This window comes from Pinus tabuliformis, chromosome 5_1, assembly GCF_031772625.1.
Source record: "Pinus tabuliformis cultivar Carrire ecotype Pingquan chromosome 5_1, CPIR1, whole genome shotgun sequence".
Lineage (NCBI taxonomy): Eukaryota > Viridiplantae > Streptophyta > Pinopsida > Pinales > Pinaceae > Pinus > Pinus tabuliformis.
In genome coordinates, this window is record NC_142305.1 from 908,786,555 (window position 1) to 908,806,949 (window position 20,395).

Sequence of the window (20,395 nt, forward strand, 5' to 3'; positions counted from 1 at the left end):
CAAAAGGAATCAAAGGAAGGGGACTTGTAGGCTTGTACTTGAGAAATGAAGGCTTCTCTTGTAGAATGGAAGGTGGAAACAAACACAGAATAGGCTAGTCCCAACTTAGTAAGAATGGAGTAGATAAGGCTACTATCTTCTTTCTTAACCTTAACACCTTCCAAGAAAAGTCTAAGGGTCTTGAACTTGGACAAAAAATCTTCAATGCAAGAAAAATTATTGGGGTCCAATGTAAGCAACTCACTTTCAAGTTGATGGGCTTTAAGTTCATTTTTAATTCCAAAAACTTTAGTGATCTGTTTCATTGCTTCTTCAAGAGTATCAAGTTCTGCAATATGGAATCTAAGATCTGGAGAAATAGACATCCCTATCAACCCATGTGCTTGATCTTGCCTATTTTCCCATTTAGCTGCCTTATCTTCATCTTTCGGTTTGGTTTCTTGCCCTGAGGCTATTCTGTAGAGACCTTTACTTCTAAGTAAATCCACAATGTAGGACCACCATTGGAAGTAGTTGGTGCTGTCAAGAATAACTTGGCATGGACTTTCCATTTTAACAGAAACTGAAGCTATAGATGCTGAAACTAAGTGTTCCAATGGAAAGATCTCGAAAAATTAGGCTGGTTCAAAAAAAATGGCTCTGAAAACGGCTTCCGGATGAAGAAGTTATGGCTTTTTGAAGAAAAGTTGATGAAGATGCCGACGAAGTGCGGGAATGTGCGGAAATGAAAAATTTGCCCCCACAAAAAGGAGACTTGAACTCAAGACCTCTACTCTCATAAATTAGCTTTGGACCAAGTGAGCTAAACTAAAAGTTTGAAAGAGAGAGAGAGAGGGTGGGGTTCTTTTTCTTAGTCACTGAAGCTTTGGGTTGCGTGCTTGCTTGAGAAAGCTCTTTTTCCCTACAAAACAAAAAACACAAAACCCAACACAGACATACAAAAAAAATGAACCTTACGACTCGAAGTTAGCTTTAGCCGGAAACTAAATATTTTCCTCAATGTTTCTGATTTTCCCAGATCACACTAAGGTGCAGCGGAAAAGAGCATACGCATGAGAAAAATCCTTCCTTTCTGTTTCTGATTTGCCCAGATCGCACAGAGTCGCAGGGCAAAAAGCATACGCAGAAATGAAAGGTTCAGATCCGGTAATAAAAAAAGCTAAATAAACAGAGAGAAAATAACTGTAAACTGCAAATAAACACTATACCTCCAGATCTTAAAAATGACGTAGCTAGGGCTACCGGAAACCTTTTCGCGTGAAACGAAAGGGGTTCCTCACTGGAACAGATGCTCCCAACACAATAGAGCAGTCCTCTCGGCCCGAAAGTAGTCAGAAACAGTTGATCTAGGAAACGACAGTCAGATGCAGTTCTACCGGCTTCAAATTTGGATCACCAACGGACGCGGCCCTCAAATAGCTCTGATACCATGTAGGAATTTACAAGGTAAGTTCCTCAGACAGAACACCAAAGGACACCGCTCACAAACAGATCACAGATCAATACACCAGTACTTTTGACGTGGTTAAAACCCTCAAAGAGGGAAACAATCCACGCGGCCACTTCAGGCAATTTATTAAAAAAAGAATGAAAATTTACATAAGCTTCTCTCATGGATGGTTAACCTACAAATGACCCTCCATGCTATTTAAATAGAGATCATGGACCAATCGGGTGTTAAGCCACGGATCAAGTGTCGGTAATACCAAGGAGAGAATGAACCGTCGAATCACTACATATCGTGACCGTCGGATTGTAAGTTACAAAATGTACATAGAAAAGAAAAACACTCTACCCAACTCTATACTAGACCAAGTTATACTTAACTATTTCCTATGTGTCGGAATATCCTAACAGTTCTTCTCTCAATTGTTGATAGACCTTGTTGCACTTGCTCTAGAAGAGACACCTTTTGATAAGTCCCTTTTCTTGTGATGATCCCTTCCTTCTACTTGACCAAATGAGCTCTTTCTTCAAGGTGTAGGTGCAGACTTGATATGACTGTCCTGCAGCCCTAGATTTTCGCACGTGTGGTGACTTCCTTTATATGGTAAGCTCTTTTCTTCCTTCGCTTGAGTGTCCTTCTCCTTCGCTTGATTGGGAGACCTTATAGGTCTAGTTTCCTAGTCCAATTAGATAGATATGCCAATAGTGGGTTTTTGTTGCTATGGCTGCAGGCAAACCCTTTTGCACGTGTGGTTGTGTGTTCACCCTAGAGACAGTCCTTAATCTTCAGCTTCTTTCTCTCTTCCTTCGCTGCCCTAGAAGACCTCCTTTTCGTCCTTTTTCTTAGCCTCTTCTTCCCTCAGATTTCAGAACTCTTGATTGTGTTGTAATGGAGTGGACAACCTCTATTTATAGAGGATTGTCCCTCCTTTTAGGCCGACTAGAAGGCTGACATGTTAGTTGTTTGTAGGCCACTTGTTGAGCAGACTTCAGATGGTTTCTATGGTGGTGTTACTTGCTTGAAGGAGCTTCTTTGATGGTTCCTTTGCATAGGAGGAGACTTGACTTTGCGTGGAGGTATTCTCTTGACTTTAGTACATAATCATACATGGTGTAACATGATCTTTAAGGTCTTCAACCTTTCTCTTTTGACTATTTGACTTACCTATAGCACTTTAACTAGTGCTAGACCTATTTCAATGAGCAAGAAACGCATTGACATATATTATAAAAATAATAGTTTCTTTTCTTGAATAAGTACAAATATCAAAAGTACATTTATGAACACCGAACCTAGTTACATTTCCTTCAACATCACTAACAATAGTCCCTTTCTCTGCCTCGTTGGCCTTTCCACGGGCCCGAGGCATCTCAACCTTCTCTGCTCAAAGTCTAAGGCTTCTCGCCCCCTATAGACCTATATCCTAGCCTCAAAACATGTTGCGGCCTTGCTTTTCCTATATCGGCTAACCTTCATAACGTTTCGGTCCATTCTTCTTACAAAACTAAGGCCCTCAGCCTCCTTTAGGGCTTCGACCCTCCAACAGAAACAAGACTGAGGCTCTTGTCCTCCTCTAGGGCTTCGTCCCTCCAACAGAAACAAGATTATGTAGACCTAAGGCCTTTTGACCTCCTCCTATAGCACAAGCAAACCTCGGCCGTTTTTAACTCTTCCCAGATGTCTTCCTATTCACACGTGTGAACAAAAGAATAGTAGATGTGATGATCTAAATTGTGTTTAAATGAGCAGATTGAATGTCCTTTTATAGTGTTCTTATGGTGCCCAAGGGGCACATGTCCTTCTCGGGTAGACTTGAGCAAATTTAAATTTAATTTGATTTCCCCTCTTAATTTGAGCCGCCTTGTGTAGCTAGGGAATACCTCTTGCAGATGCCCAAAAATCAACACTCCCTCTTACCTAGGGATGTATTCACCTTGACTTCCTCAGATGTCCACTTTGTTGAACAATGTCTACATCCCAAAAAATATTGAATGAGCCCGCTATGTTAATGTATCCATCCACTTCATGTTCTATTCCAAAACCATGTGGAAAGCATCCTGCATCAACATTATGCAAAGGACCTAGTTACCCACTAGCCAAATACCCTTTGCTAGGATCTAGTCACCCACTAACCAAATACCCTTTGGCGATATGGTCAAGTACCCCCTAGCCGGGGTAAAACAAAACTAGTCTTGGATCACCAATTAACCAAGTCGTCACATGAAACAAGGTCAATTCTCCCTAACCAATGGTGAAACCATGGGTCAATTTACCATTCACCCCATGTCATCACATGGCAACTTGAATGGTAAAAATACTTGCCCAATGCTATGGGGCACTCACTTTACCCACTAGCTAAGTAGCCCTTGGCAATATGGTAAGAACCTTCTGACCGGGGGCGCACTCTGGGCCCTAATGCTGTATGGGCCATTCTCTCTAGCCACATTACATGGCACCCGGTTAATACCCTTGACCTAAGGAGAATCTCTGCCCTGATGCTACAACATCAACACTCCCTCTCAATGAGGGAGGCATTCTAAACCACTCCAAGCTTGTCCCTGAAGTAGACAAACTTCATCTGGGACAAAGGCTTTATGAGAATGTCAGCAACCTGCTCATCTATATAAATGTATTGGAGCCTCACTGCTCCCTTCTATACCATGTCTCGAATGTAGTGGTACTCAATCTCAATGTGCTTTGGACTTGTCATGGAAAACTAGATTTTCCTAAAGCTTCAGACAGCTTTGATTGTCAGAATATATTGCGGTTGTCTCAAGCACCTAATCAAATAATCCTGCGAGTAGCTTCCGAAACCACATTGTTTCTCAACTCGCCAAACTAGCTGCAAATTGCAATATACTCAGCCTCTGCAGTGTTAAGTGTGGAAGATCTTTGCTTCCTGCTCATCCAAGATATCATAGCAAAACCCAAACTAAAGGAACATCCTTATGTGCTCTCGTCTTCAGCACTTCCTGCCATATGTGTATCCATGTTGTTGTACTTCAAAATTTGAGACATATCTCAATCCATAACTAACTATACCACATAGATATATCAACACATGCTTTGCCACAATCCAATGTACATGCCTCAGTTCCACCATGAACTGGCTCAGAAAGTTTTTACTGCAAAAAAAATATCAGGTCTGGTATTAACAAGATACATCAAGGATCCGATCAATCATCGATACAAAGAGGTATCCACCAAATCTGAGTCAAAGTCTCTTAGCTTCTTCAGATTGGTCACCAAGCAAGTGGCCATGGACTTGTAGTCCATCATCCCAAATCTCTGAAGGATCATAATAATATACTTCCCTTGACCAAGGAAGATCTCACCCAGCTTTTGCCACACTTCTAATCCCAAGTAGTAATGCATCAAGCCTAGATCCTTCATCTTGAATTCAAAGATCAACTCCCTCGTACATTGATCAATGAGATTCTCTGGCCCTATCAAAAACAAGTCATCAACATATAACAACAAGATCATAGGCTCACCTTTAACAACCTTGTAGTCAAGATTGGGATCGACATCACTCTTGGTGACTCATCAGGTATCCATCAATTTGAGAAGACCATGCCCAAGGTGCATATTTGAGTTCATACAAAGCTTTCTTTAGTCTGCAAACATGAGATTCCTTCTCATGTACCTCAAATCCCTGAGGTTGTTTTATATACACTTCTTCCTCAATCACTCCATTAAGTGGTCTTCACATCCATCTGATGCAATTTCCAACCCATAATAGAAGCAATAGAAATAATATTTCTAATGGAAGTGTACTTGGCAACTAGAGCAAATGTCTCTACATAGTCCTCTACCTCTTTCTGGGAGAACCCTCTTGCCAGAAATCTCGATTTGTACCGCATGATTGATCTTGTAGATCCACTTGGAAGTCACCACTAACTTCCCTTCAGGTCTCGACACAATTTCCCATACATTATTCTTCGTGATGGACTAATATTCTTCCATCATGGCATCCTTCCAAACTTGCTAGCCTGTTGTCGCTAAACTATAAGTTCTTCCAATCATCTAGCATGGTTCTAAATGTATGTACAATTTCTCCCTCTCGAACACAAATCACTCTTGCCGAGTTTATGCTTGATCTTGGTAGAATCATCTTGTCACAAACTGGGCTTCGTTCTTCTCAATGCTTCCATCTGCTTCAAGAATCATTTCCTTTGCAGCGTTTATGATGTACTGCAAACCTTATTAGGAGGCCATGGAAGAAACAATTATAACCAAGCAAAAAGATACAAAGACAAGAGGTTGACTAAAAATAAAGTAAAATAATCAAGGGAGAAAGATATGAAGTACTTATCTTTTGATCTAAGGATTGTAGGGAATTGTCAACTCCCTCTTGATCCTAGCCTTCTTGTAGAAATCACTGAAGTGCATCTACAATTTCATCAAGCTAGAAATGTTCATCCTCGTCCTCATCATTAGCTACTAATGTATGTTGCTTTCCTTTCCTTGCATGAATTATATGAAGTAGGGCTTCTGTTGAAATATGTAACTACATTTGGTCTTCATAATGTCTTATGTACCGTTCATTTTTATATTTGATGTAAAAGAAAAAGGAAAGAAAAATTATTATTATTATTTTATAGCATGGATTTCATGCTCAAGGTCATTTTATTTATAGGTCAAGCACCGATTGTGTGCTTCCAGGGCTTTGTCATAGAGTCAAAGAAGTCAAAGAGTCATTGTCATATGTAAAAAACCTTATTGGGCATTTTGTACCATGTAAAAGGATTTTATTTAGAGTCAAAAGTGTCATAGTCTCCCTCCAAGACCAAGCCAGGCTGCAAGAAGACAAGTCGGCCTACAGTAATGAAGTCGGCCTCATTAGAACACCATAGAAGCCTATATACAAGAAGGAATTCGACCTCATTTGAACACCATCCAAGAAGTTCGATCACAAGGACAAGAAAAAGATCAAACAAGGGTAAGCGAAGAAGAGAACTAAAGAAAGAGAGAGCATAGTTTTAAAGAGAGAGCGTAGTTAGAATAGCTATCTTTGACAAGACATATAGATAAGAACTAACCAGCATGATGACCTCCCACAAGTGCCAAGCCGGCCCTCCAACAACCTTCACGTATCCACAGAGATATGTGCCACAGACCCTTGCATTTGTTGCAGAGATAATGAACCACAGTTCCGCATAGTTCCACAGAGATATAGTGCCTCAGGCTTGCGATGTTCCACAGAAGATATATACCACAGATTCACACTTAACCACAGAAGATATATGCCTCAGATCCAAAGTGTTCCATAGAGCTAATGAGATATGCAAAGTGTGTCTTGAAGGAGAGAAAATAGGCCCTATGTATAGTGATTCATCCATGCAAATACGTGTGTCTCTTGGGCAGGCCGACTTGATCTTGGAGGGGCTGACTTGAGCACTTGTCGGGTAATAAATCAATAAACATAAATTCAAATTCAAATTTTCTTTTCAAGGTCATGAAAAATGTCTTTCACAATTTTCTTTTGACAAATACATGATCATGCTTGAATCAATAAATTTATCTTCTTGAAATACCGACTGCAGCTACAATTTTTCAAAGATAGTTGTAATTTGCTCAGCATGTCCTTATGGTGCAAGACAACTTGGCCTATGTGATATCCTCTCTTTCCCACGCCTTTTTACGACTTCTAGACCATTGATCTTTAGGAGGATGTGGGAGGTTTGAAAATTTGCTGTTGCTTTGGTCAGATGGGATTTCTCCAAGAGTCATGCAAAATGGATTTGGCTAGGCATCCCATTTGGAGTTGGACTCATCAGGGCCAATGTATCATTGAACATCCAAGATTCCAAGCACGCAAGTTAAGCACAAAATGCATCTTTTTTTAGGATTTTGGGATGAGGGAATGGACAGACTAGAGATTGTTAGTTTGCTAGAAGACTTTGATGTCGTCTAATAAGCTGGCTATCAAAGATATTATGGGGTCAATTCCTACTAAGAGCTGTTCAAATTGAATATCAATATGCAGGGACCTCTGTGGCAGGCTTGGAGTGGAAGTTCTAAAACACATCTGATAGTGTGACTCTAGAAAGCTACACTCTCTCCTACACCAGAAACATCTTTTCCCTCCTGCCTGAATGCCAAATGGATATCTTCTAACTCTAAGGTCAAGGGGATTCACAGATTACACAATGTATGGTCTTTTCATCTAAAGCTCATATGTCTAAAAGTGGGAAGACAGATGGTCCTTCTCTAGTTTGTACTTATACGAAGTGAAGCACATCTTATGGGACTATAAGTTTCCAGAAGTTGTTGTAAATATGTTCAAGACCACCACTCAGTTAAAGGGCAGCTCCATTGGCAAACAACATTGTTTGGTGACTTCTGATGCATTGTACCTTCTCCATTCTCTGGCATAAGGGATTGCCTTAGAATTAATTCATTGTTTAATATCTGAAAATTACAACACATTTATGTCTTCTCTAATGAGGTCAATTCAGTTCAATCCTTTTATTGTACTTGGTAGTAAGAGGTATGTATGCAATTGTCTGCCAAAGGGTATCCTTTGATTAAGAATGTCCAAGAATTAGATGCCGCAGCTTACTTTTTGCTATAATAGTGCCAATGAAGAGGATATCAGACATCAGTGTATATCCCTTCTGATTTATCATTTTATTTTCGGCTTTGTATATAAGATATATTTTCCTAAAATAGAATATAATTAATCACCATGGGTCATAACCCTTGAACCTTGTAGTCATCACTCATATCATATATATATATATATATATATAGAGAGAGAGAGAGAGAGAGAGAGATTATCTATCCTATATGGATTCCCTTCCCATCCCCTATTTGAATTGGATGTTTTATCATTAACAACAATATTGTTTGTAACAAATATGCAAAACACATGATCGAAATTCTTGCCCAAACCAACAAATGTATGCTGCCACAGATTAAACACAACGTCTCCCCTCTACCAGCCCAATGGAACAGAGTTCTCAAAGACGCAACCACAATCAACAAGTACATGTGAGAGAGAAGGTAAAAAAAAGGCTGCAATTAGAGGAATTTTTCTAAAAAAATTATGAATGACTCTCTGGACTCACAAGTTTATGAAAATATCAACATTCCATTGAGTTTTTAAAAAAGTGGCAACTTTTCTGCCTGAGATATACCAGGGAGGACTTGTTGGAAAATTGGTGAATTGCCAGTTTTTTGACGAGTCCTACAGCAATGCTCCTTACTTCAATCACATATATCATGGAGAATAGATTCCAAATTCTTATACTCAATGCTAGAGGGAAGAGGCAAGACAAGCAGAAAACATGCCCACCTGTAGGAATTCTGTCCAGATCGTAAAGCTTACCTGGCAGAGACATCCATGTAAATCCACTTTTGAAGCCTAGTATCTAATCTGCATAGCAGCAACCTCTATTATTCCTCTGTGAGATATCGAACAATCTGGCCTGGTTGGATGAGCTACCATGTTACCAATGACCCTATCTCTAATCTGGGAAATCTTCATAATTAATAATCATTACTTTTGCTCTGTCCTGACTCCTAACTACCACTCCTGCAACCATAGAAAAAATGGCTACGCATTGAAGAGATTCTTCCACTGAACCCCAATTTAAATCTGGAGTAAGCAGAGGGTCATCCATCAAATGAAGACCAAGGAGTTGTTTAACGGTTAACCCCTTGCATATTGCTATCATGGCTGCCATTCAATGGCTTATTAACTAATATCAAGTCTCCATGTGTAATCCATGTGTAACATCAGCATGTGTCCTTTCTCTTTGGCTCTATCCTTGCTACCACTCCTACAACCATAGAAAAGATGGCTACAAATTGAAGAGTTCAGTTCAGTTCAGTGCATTCATGGACATTAAAATTATTTTCTTTAAACTCATTAATTGAAACATTAAATGAGCAGCTTAACAGATAATAACCAACAGATTGAATATGTGAACGGCAAGTATTAAGCAGGCCAAAACATCACATCAGCACATATGGGCACCAGATATAAGTGGAAACCCATAAAGGGAGAAAACCACGATTTTGTTATTGTTGTGATGCAAAGGCAAGCTCCTACTCCTTTATTACATCTGATTTCTGTAGGCTCCAACCTATAGGAGGCTGCAACCTCAATTTTTTGCAAGCTGCAACATGCAAGGAAGTTCCATCTCCCATACATTTTCTGTAGGCTACAACCCACAGGAAGCTCCTACCTCAACAGGGTCCAACCTGATATTTATCAAGGCACTACTTGAAAGGAGACTGAAATCCCCTGATGCAAACAAGAAACAACAATGTGTTGGTTTACCTGGTCATCAATTCTGCAGATCTCCATCTTCATCTCCGCCTATTCTTCCCTTCAAATCTGCTTCACACAAGCTTCATGTGTGCCAGGTAACTAATGCATAACACCTCAATCAGCTCTCACACATTCTCTAACTCTCTAACCCCCACTTGCCTTCCAAAATCACATCTTTTATAAAAATAGTTTGTTGGTTGTTTGTATCCCACATAAGAATATGAAGTGAACAGGCTTGACTCTTTGCCTTCCACTCATTCATTTCCAAACTCTTCATATTTTGAATATTATAACACAAAAATAAATGCTCCACCCAATATTATTTTCCATCCATGTGTAATAATTAAATTCATCAATATAATGTCAACATCATGTAACATTATAAGAATAACGTATGACTATCTAATTGAGCATTCATTTCTCATGATCAATAACAACATTTGCCATTAATGCATCACAATAATCTTTGCAACATCTTTGCCTTTGCCTTGGACTTGCATCACAACATCTTCATGTCATTGTCTCAGCAGCCTTGCCTTTGCTGTCATGGTATCTTGCCTTTCATCACAACAATTTTCCCAAACAAACCAGTCTTCAAATCAGCCTTGTACACAACACATGCAAGCATCAATGTTCCACCAAGCCATCAAGGTATTTGTTTCTCCTTTGCTCTGCTGTCATCAAGCATGCTGCATACCAAGCATAACTTGTTGCTTTGCAACTATAACGACATATGACTTTTCCTGCTTCTTTGTCTTGTTGCTACTCCTTTACCATCACCTCTTCTTTTCCTGCTTCTTTGCCTTGCTGCTCCATTGCCATCTCATCTTTTGCTGCTCTTTTGCTGCTCCTTTGCCTTGATCATAAACATACATGCTTGTTGCTGCTACTTTGTTGGTCCTTTGCCATGATGTTGCTTCTTTTTCATCAATGACAACAATGTCATCACTATTAGCTTCAGGAGGAATGCAAATATCTTGTCTCAGGACAAATACGGCCTCAGGGTTCCGTCTTCCTCAGGAAACTCGTTACCATGCCTCAAGACAGCTTCCAGGATCATTTTGGATGGCTTGTCTTAGATCTCTCACCCAAAGACCTTCGCTATTCTTCAAATGTATGTCATCCTGTGCCAGAATAGAAAATAAAAGATAAAATAGGTTGATTTGCCTCAGACCTTCTCACAAAGACAATGTTTGCTTCCTCAAAGAGTTGTTCCCTGTTGCCAAAACAAAGAAAAAGTGACTAGGTAGGGTGGGATCACCTCCACCAAAACTAGTCCAAGGAAAAATGGGGTCTTAAAACCCTCAAAGCCTTAGGCTCAAAGAAAAACAGAGACAAATGATCCAATCCAATGATGCCTCAAATGAATCTAACCCTCTTGTATTTATAGATTTCCTTGAGGGGATTTTTCTCCTTAATTAATTGAGTGAGGTTCACACCAAACCCCAACTTTGGGCTTTTTTGCCCCAACTGCCCCAAAACTTGCCCTCCACTGCCCAAACATTGGGTATTTTGGGGTTTTCCCCTTTATCAAGGACTATAGCCTATGGGGATCGATAGGCTACTTCGTCACTAGGGCCAATTAATCCTTCGGGGACACTACAGAGTTCCTTCACCAAATTAAGTCCAGGGCAACAAAAGAGTCATCCACAAAATGAACGTTAGGGGGTTCTTTAACCCCTCGCATATTGCTATGAGGGCTGTTATTCCGTGGCATACTAACCAAGGTTTAACTAAGGCCAAGTCTAAACGTTGAACATCAGTGTACATGGTCAACAAGATGTGGTCATTCAGAATGCACCAGATTGATGAGAGAAATGTGACTCTAATCATTACTGCTTACCTGGTGCCACTAGGACATTCCATGCTTCTGTCAGGACAAATAAGTTGGTTTGGAAGCTATTTCCATGGACCACATTAGAACGTTTACACAGAATCCCAGGTTTCATTTCATTCAAATCATTGAATCTTGACTGGTGACATGCGTAGCAGGTCCTCAAAAATTATGTTTGAATTAGGCAGGAGTTGACAAAGTGCTATAATTGAAGTTGATTAATCAGCATTGTTATTTTGTGCTCAGATATTGGTTGTTGGTTGGAATGATTTCTAATGTGTCTCATAAACAACTTAGAAGCAACACGTAAATTTTTCCCTCATGTTAATGAAAAAATCAGTGTTATTTTGCATACCAAGGAAACTAAAAGAAGTTTCTAACAATGCAATCCAGACCTCGTAAAATTCTTTCAGCGATGTATTAAAAATAAAAAGAGATGTTGAAATCAACAAACCTGTACTATACCATCATAATCAGTTGATGCAATATAGCTTTTGATGTAATTGTTCCAGCAGACACTACTAAGCTTCGCGTTACTAGCCATCTCAACAGCAGGATAATGAATGTCTACATTTTCATTCAAAACTGCATCACAGCCAAAGACTTTGATCTTCTTGGACACTCCAGCTGTTGCAAAGAATTCTTGATCCCGGTCAAAGCTCACAGAGCATATCACATTTGCAGTATTAAGCAGGTCTCCATGTCGTAAAGTGGCCCGTACTTCAAACCGGCTGTAACGAGCATACTTACATATACTGTCAAAGAAACAACCAAGACGATCCACATTAACAGTTTCCCTGTCTCTAATTTTGTTAGCATCCCTATTCAAAAGATCGATACTAGAGCTTTTATGTGGGATTTTTTGAGCACTCCAAGAATTACTACAATCCTTTGCAGATGGCTCAATTTTTCCTCGCATGGAAAAGTATACTTGTTCTAGATGCTTGAAATTCTTCATCAACCTTGCCCCTTTCGATGTAAAAGTATTTGACTTGTTAGGATTCTCCTCTTGATGGAAGCCACCTTTTCCTGTTTCAGCTACAGATGATTCTCTATCTATTGAATTATTGTCAGACTTCATGCTTTCCTTGTCTTCATAAATAAACTTTTGGGACTTGTTTGTTGTATCCCTAGCTTTGTGATTTTTACTAGGAAAGATTGAGTCCCTCTGCCCTATAGTCACAGGACCACCACACATCAAGAAAGAGCGCCTTTTTTCCACCTCCTCTATATCTGACGTAAGACAATAAACATCTTGAGCTAATCTACAGGCTCTTTCCTGCTTTTGTTTTTGCAAACACAACAAAAAATCTAACAGCAATTCTGTCTCTGCATCTTCTTCATCAACATTCACTGCAGCTTGTCTTTCAGCCAATACATCCTGAACCTCATTAATGAATTCAGATTGAACAATTTCCCTGTCAAATACAACATTCTTATTAGAAAAAGGGATACAGAAAAAAATCTCTTGCATCAATTCCATTTTCAGAACTACAGGGAGATTTTTTCTCTTTTTGTTTCATGTTTTTTGGTAATGCTCAAGTTTCTTAGGAATCATAACAATAGAATAGACTCCAACGGAATCCACCCAAGCTTCCTCTATTGTAAACAACATTATATAATGTTATCTTTCGACAACCAAATAAAACCAAACAAAGAGCAGACAAAAGGTAATCATAAAAAGAGAAACAGTAGAATGCAACCTCAAAAAATGCATTGCTTAATGTTACCTATCAAATAAAAACTCTTCATGAGTACTCCATGCTGTAACTGTAAAGAAAGAGTCCTAATGTCACTGTATCTTGCCTTCCGGAAAGGACCCTGTTGAATGCCCTATCATTGGTTGTTTAGAAAGATGCATGTGCTAAAGCCTAAGGTAGGAACATCTTTTACCACTAGCGAAGAACTTTAGAAGAAACAAGGTAATTTCCATCAACTTTGAACGAGTCGTACTTACCAAATTATGTATTGACATCATAAATGCAGAAGAATGAAAGAACAATAAATTTTGACTTCTTTAAAAACTACAACACACACACTGGACAGAGCTTTGGCCATTATATGTGTCAACCACCAAGAAATGAGAAGCAAATTAAACCCCCAAAAATAGCTTTCATATTAACATTACAAAATTCCCTACAGGAAATCCATAGATGATATTAATGTACAATTTTATGCACATACTTCCTACCATAATGGATATGAAGATAAAGAGACTACCGTATTTAAAAGAAGATTCTAGTTTTGCATGGCCATTCAGTAAAAGATATGATGAAGTGCATGCTTGGACTAGAAGAAACTAAACTCAAGATTGTCTCCTACTTTAACAATCTTTTGGGCATCTCTTCCCAGTGTACCATTCATTGTTACAAACAGACCCTGTTTTCTAGGAGAGGTTTACTGATGATCATCAGATGCACTGACGACTTAATCAGTTTCCATTGACATCTCTAGCTTCATTTTAGTATATTTTGAAATTTTTCTTGATCTTGCGATAGCTTCAACGTAGCAACAAACATGTCATAGATGTGCTTGAGTGCTGAATTATAGTTAACACAATAGTAGTTGTTTTCATCATTGTGCCGAAACAGCAATGTACATCATGCACAGATCATTGTTTCCTTCCTAAAACATATATGTTTACAAAGAACTCTAAGAAACATCAGTGAATATATCCAAAATTGCTTAGAATACCTACAAAGAATTAGTTAATTAGGTGTGAATATAATTTATATCCTCTGTTTTATGAAATAACAGAACACAAAATGCTCATACCGAGCCTTAGGTCGCGAACTGGGATCTGGATGCAGCAACCAAAGGCAAAAGCCAGCTTCCTTTGGATGCTCTGACAGAAAACGAGGAGGAAGAATGCGATGGCGTAGATTTGACATAACCTTCATTTGTTCCTCCCATGATGTAAATGTACAGAAAAGCTGCCACGATTTAGAAACCAAAATTATTGCCAATTTAATCAAAATAAAATCAAAATGAGCATTTTCATAGAAGCTTACATCAGCACTCATAAAAATGAAAAGTTATTAGCATATGGAGACAATGACCTATATGCAATATCATTTTCTCTTTCCAAACATATATCTGATAGAAAGTACATTTAATAATTGTCCTGTTATTGCGTATCGTACTTGATAATTGAGCATTTAATATAATAAATTTGAGTGATAAATTGGGGAACATGTCCGTGTATGGTTACAAAGTGATCATTGTCTGCCTTAGGTCACTCTTGTGTCTTGAAAGTTGAGACCCATGTTCAAAGTTCAAACCCCATAAAAGTATGCCTGTGTTCCTAGGCATGGAAAATGTAACTTGTACTAGAGTTAAGGATCAAATCTTCTTTATGCAGTTTCATGGACATTTAATAAAAGTTCTATTATATTCTCAAAAGATATATCATTGTCTATTGATTGTTACATTTTAAATAATATATCAAGCAACTCTACTCTCCCTTTCAAATTTTGCAGCTTTTCGGCATCCGAGTAAATGTGCAATATTTATATGGTATCAAAGCCAAGGTACAGCATTGGTATATCAGAAGTCCTGATGAGGGAAAAATTCAGCATAGCCACATGAGTACAAGAATGGCAAGGAATTGTCGCTCATGGGAGGCAAGGGTGTGAGATAGCAAATCACACAGCCAACGAAGTATAAGCATATAGGCATCAAAGGCACCAAGGAAGGAACACAATTTTGCATCTAAACCAGCCTAGATCCATCTTAACTCCGGATCTATCAAGCGACGAGAGGGATCAAATCTCTCAAGATGCAAACCTCTTTTTTGAGTGCAAAACTTGAGGAAAGGTTTGCACCTCGAGAGATTTGATTCTCTCAGCGCTTGATAGATCCGGAGTTAAAATGGATCTAGGCTGGTGTATGTGTGTGTGTGTGTGTGTGTGTGTGTATATATATATATATAATACAATTTGTTAGATAAAAATTTCTATTAATCAAAAAAATATTTCTATCAAATAAACAACCCAAATCTAAAATCCCTAGTCGAGGCCCTATAGTTAAGTACATCTCCTATTGGGAGGTCACAGGTTTAATTCTCTTGACACCTTTGGGGTCAGGCTTCATGGTTGAGCCAGCAGGAAGTGATCCCTTTGGGTGGATCTGCCTGGAATCCAAGCACCATGAACCACATTACAAAACAAAAAAATTAAACAAAAATTTAAAAAAAAAAAACCCAAATCTAAATCATGCACATTAAAATTTTTACTGTAATTTGTAAGGCCAAAACATCATTATCATCCTCCATGATTGTTGGTACCATCCTATGACCTCCTTTTTCCTCCTAAAACATATCATTTGCCTATTCCTTTTCATCATATATCTCTTAGAATCCTTGAAAATTGATTAGTAATAGTCCTATAGTTATTAAAATGCATTGAAATTGATTTAGGAGTTTTATGTTAAAGAATTAGAAGTTTTTGGTAAAATGGTTACAGGAAGTTCCAACATCCTATAATTAGCTCATTGTTTGACATGTGGCACACCAGCTGGGCTAGAGCGAAAGGTATGGATGAAAAGTAGAATGTCCAAGCATGGACGAATACCTATCCTACAGCAGAATCGACCCTCCTACATGCGCGGTCAACACAGGTCAAAGCATGGCACACTGGCGACAAAGGCAGCAACAGCAGAGCATTCTAATTTGATTTAGTTTTTGTTCTTTTTGAAATCAGTTTAGGATGGAAACATTTTAAAAAAATCTCGATGTAGTAAAAGCGGCAACAGCCATATCATGTATGTACATTCGTTTTTGAAATGTGTTGTAAAAAAGACATATGTAAAAACAGTTCGATGTAATGAACGATGGTAAATGGTTGTATCATTCTGAAACAGAGTTTTTGAACTTAATATTAAGAATCCAGTTACAGTCACGACCCTTGTCTTGTGCGTTGATTTGATAACCGGTTGAATACAGTCCAGTATACCTTTGGAACGCGGACGGGCCTTGCGTTAAACTGGTATACTGTCCTTTTCGTTTTATTCGCACTTAGGGTATTATATGGTTTGCACAGTAGTTAAGATTGGTTTCCGATTTCAATAGTTAGGATTGGTTATTGACTTTCATCGAATACATATGGTTGTGTTTGTGATAATGCTTGAATAGCCCATCGCGGAGATCGTGAATCGTGTCCTGTAAGGGATTTGATCCCTGTGTTGTCTTTTAAAGCAATGTCATGAACTTTGTTTTTATTTCAAAACCTGTTTATAATCTCTGTATATTTTTATCTTGCATAAATATTAGTGAATGTTGGGTGTTTGCTGAACAAGGGTTTTATGTATAATGTCTCTGTAAGGAGATTGAAATCTTGGTTTGCAGTAGTACACAGTGTTTAATTTGGTAAATGAATTTAATGTCAGTATTGTAATCAGGTATATTAGTAGAGTGACCTGAGTGCTTGGATGATAGGTAACATACCCCAATCTTCCGTAAAGAAGTTCTGTGACCTACATCATAACCACTTAGCTAATAATCCTTTATGTCTATATACTTTAGACGCATGCCTCTAAGCTTATGCATCCTGGTCGATAATAAATATGGTCTAGTCTAGTACCCTAGATAGAACACTACATTTTGGCGCCGTTGCCGGGGAGGCGTACTTAAAGGATTCAAACAAAAAGAAAAAATTTCAATACACAAAAATAAACAAAAACACAGTTAGAAATCATGTTCATTTATGCCTAGATTTAGAGACAGTCAAGGTAGATTTGTAAAAACCCCCCACCATCTAAAAACTAACCCATCATCATCAGGAGCAGACTCTCTAGGGAATACAACACCAGCTGAGGAAGTTATCCAAGCATTGGAAGAAAAACAAAAGTCAGGACAGAGACTTACTCTTATTGAAAGGCAAACTTTATTTACACATAAATCTCAGAAGAAGCACTTTCCTAGACCTTCCACACAAGGAGAAAGTAGCACAGTGACCGAACAATCTTTCTTTAATCTCCTTTTTCAAACAAGTGACACTGACACAGAGAGACCTATTAGAATGGCTGAGGAAGGATCTGGATCAGTACCACGCCAAGGAGATGAAGAGGAGTCAACTTTTAAGTTTCCTATACATGAACCACAGGAAGATGATGAGATCAAAATGAAAAACATACCCCCATCCGTGCTACCAAACTTCTATGGTATGGCTTCGGAAGATCCAGACTCATTCTTGTTCGAGTTTGACATTGTATGTCGAACATATGGCTATACAGATGATGCCCATAGGCTTAGATTATTCCCAGCGACATTAAAGGCATCAGCCTTAAGATGGTTCATGAGGCTTGGTGAGCATGCTATAGTTGATTGGGATGGCATGAGGAGAATATTTCTTAGGAAATATCAGCCTTATTGCAGATCCAAAGATTCTAAAGATGATATCTTTAGAATGAGCCAGCAAGAGGATGAAACCTGAGAGGAATATTTAGAACGGTTTGTCTATAACTTACAAAAATCTAAACACCGAACTATGCCTCTTGATCTGATCCGCACAATATTCTTGAAAGGTATCCGAGAGGAATACATGGATGACCTCAACTTGATGGGCAAAGGTGACATTTCTGCCTTACCCTTTGAAGAAATCGTTGAGTTGTGCGAAAAGTATTCAAGGAGTAAAGCTAAAATGGGAAAGAGAACCCTGTCATCCAAAGTCACAAAATCTGCCTCTGCAAGTGTCACAAGGGCTGAAATAGGGAATCTTTTAGAAGAGTTTAAAACAGATCTGTTAAGCACCCTAGGGAACCAAATTGACACTTTAAAAGCCAAGAAGAAACAAGAAGATGAAGATCACATAATGGCTATCTTCTGCCCAAAATGCCGGAAGAAACATGCATTAAAAGACTGCCCTCTAGAAAACATCCAAGTTTGTGCTTTCTGTACTGAACATCATGATATGTTTAACTGTCCTAAAGTTAAGGTTTTGCAGAACTGTAATATGGCAGCCAATGTAGAGATGGAAAACGTGTATTACATGGGTGCAAAGAGACCATGGCAGCCAAGGCCAGCACCTCAAGGTATGTTTCCAAGTCAAAATTTGCAATTTCCTATGAATGATCAAATGTATGCACAAAACTCATGGAATGTACCCATGCCATGGCAGCACCAAAACCAATCACAACACCAATGGAGACCGTCTCAACAGTACTCCCAATCTTATCATACATACCCTCAATCATACCCACCATACTCACAACCATATCAGCAATACCAACAGCCGTATTCATCACATTCTCAACCATATCAGCAGTATCCTCAGCAAGTTTTTTATCAGCCCCAACCTCCTCAACAAGCACTGCCTGCTCCTCCACCAATAAATCCACCACAACTGCAATTTCCAGCTAACTCACAACCTCCCAGACCCACTCAAATTCATGCTCAAACTGTCCCAAATCCAAATAATAGAGCAGAGAGGCCAGCCTACAATGTAGAAGAGGGAACCTCATATTCCACACTGCCTTTGCAAAATATTAACTTGAGGTCTGGTAGGGTACTCCACAAAGATTCTCCAATAACAGATAAGCAAGAAGAAAACACAGAAAATGAAATGACAAATCAAAGAAAACCAAACAATGATAAACAGATGCAATCACTGCATCCACCTTTTCCAGACCGATTGGTCCAAATAAAACCTCCACTGTCTATACCACAGTTTGATGTCTTAGATGAACTCAATAATGTCTACATAAAAATTCCACTGCTGCAGGCTATAAAAGACATTCCTATCTATACCAAAGCCATCAAAGACATGTGCCTCAAGAAGCCTGCTAGAAAAAGGATTGATCCTCAAACCATTCATGTTTTAGGAAATTTAGCAGGCCTTATGACCAATACCATCTCCATGGAGAAGTATGTTGATCCCGGCATCCCCAGAGTGACCACCATCATTAACAACATACGGATTCCAAACACTTTGATAGATCTCGGGGCCGCAATCAATGTCATGACTCTTGAAACCATGAGAACACTCCAGCTCATAAATTTGCAACATACAACGATTGTTCTAGAACTAGCTGATAGGTCTAAAGTGATTCCTGAGGGGATCTTGGAGGACATCATTGTCTCATTGGACTCTTGGGAGTATCCAGTGGATTTCTTAGTCCTTCAACCCAAATCCAATTTAGGAGGACACCCTATCATCCTTGGTAGACCATGGTTAGCGACTGTTGATGCATTTATAGGATGTCGATCGGGCAACATGATCATTTCAAGGGGGACCGAAAGAAAACAACTCACCCTTTATCCATCGGCACAATCACCAGCAGTAACACACAATTTGTGGCTTGATGATAAATTTAATGATAAAGAAGAAGTACAATCTGTTTTTAGCATTGACCAAATCTATGATTTCCAAGAACAAGACAATAATGATTTGGTAGAATTATTCCTTTCTCAACCTGACATGTCCGAAAATTTGAGAAATGAACAATATCATGCTGCAGATGTACTTCTGGCCCAAAACTTTCAGGAAACATGCACCATCCAATCTTTGCAAACCACATTTCACGACATTTTTCCAGTTCAATCCATCACCAACACACAGAGTCAGATCATAGAGATTAGTCCAGGGAAAACTCTGAACATAGGCAATCACCTAGACTCATCTCAGCAAGAGAGATTGATTAGACTCTTGAGAAAATACCAAAAAGCCTTTGCTTGGGACTACACCGATATGCATGGGATTCACCCCGACACATGCACTCACCATATCTATACAGATAGCACCATTAAACCAGTGAGGCAACCACAGAGAAGAATGAACCCCATGCTCCAAGATATTGTCAGGGAGGAATTGCAAAAACTTTTGAGAGTTAATTTTAT

At 38.9% G+C, this 20,395-nt stretch overlaps 1 protein-coding gene across 3 annotated transcripts in view; it reads right to left on the reverse strand.

The window, feature by feature from the left end:
* Window positions 1–20,395, reverse strand: part of LOC149167762 (protein SPA1-RELATED 4-like) — a 314,418-nt gene that overhangs the window by 145,794 nt on the left and 148,229 nt on the right. For all 3 annotated transcript variants that reach the window (XM_089433135.1, XM_089433134.1, XM_089433133.1), the window contains 2 exons: window positions 14,338–14,495; window positions 12,017–12,980 (listed from right to left, as the gene is read on the reverse strand). In XM_089433135.1, coding sequence (XP_089289261.1) covers window positions 12,017–12,980; window positions 14,338–14,495 — 1,122 coding nt within the window. The remainder of the gene's footprint in view (window positions 1–12,016; window positions 12,981–14,337; window positions 14,496–20,395) is intronic.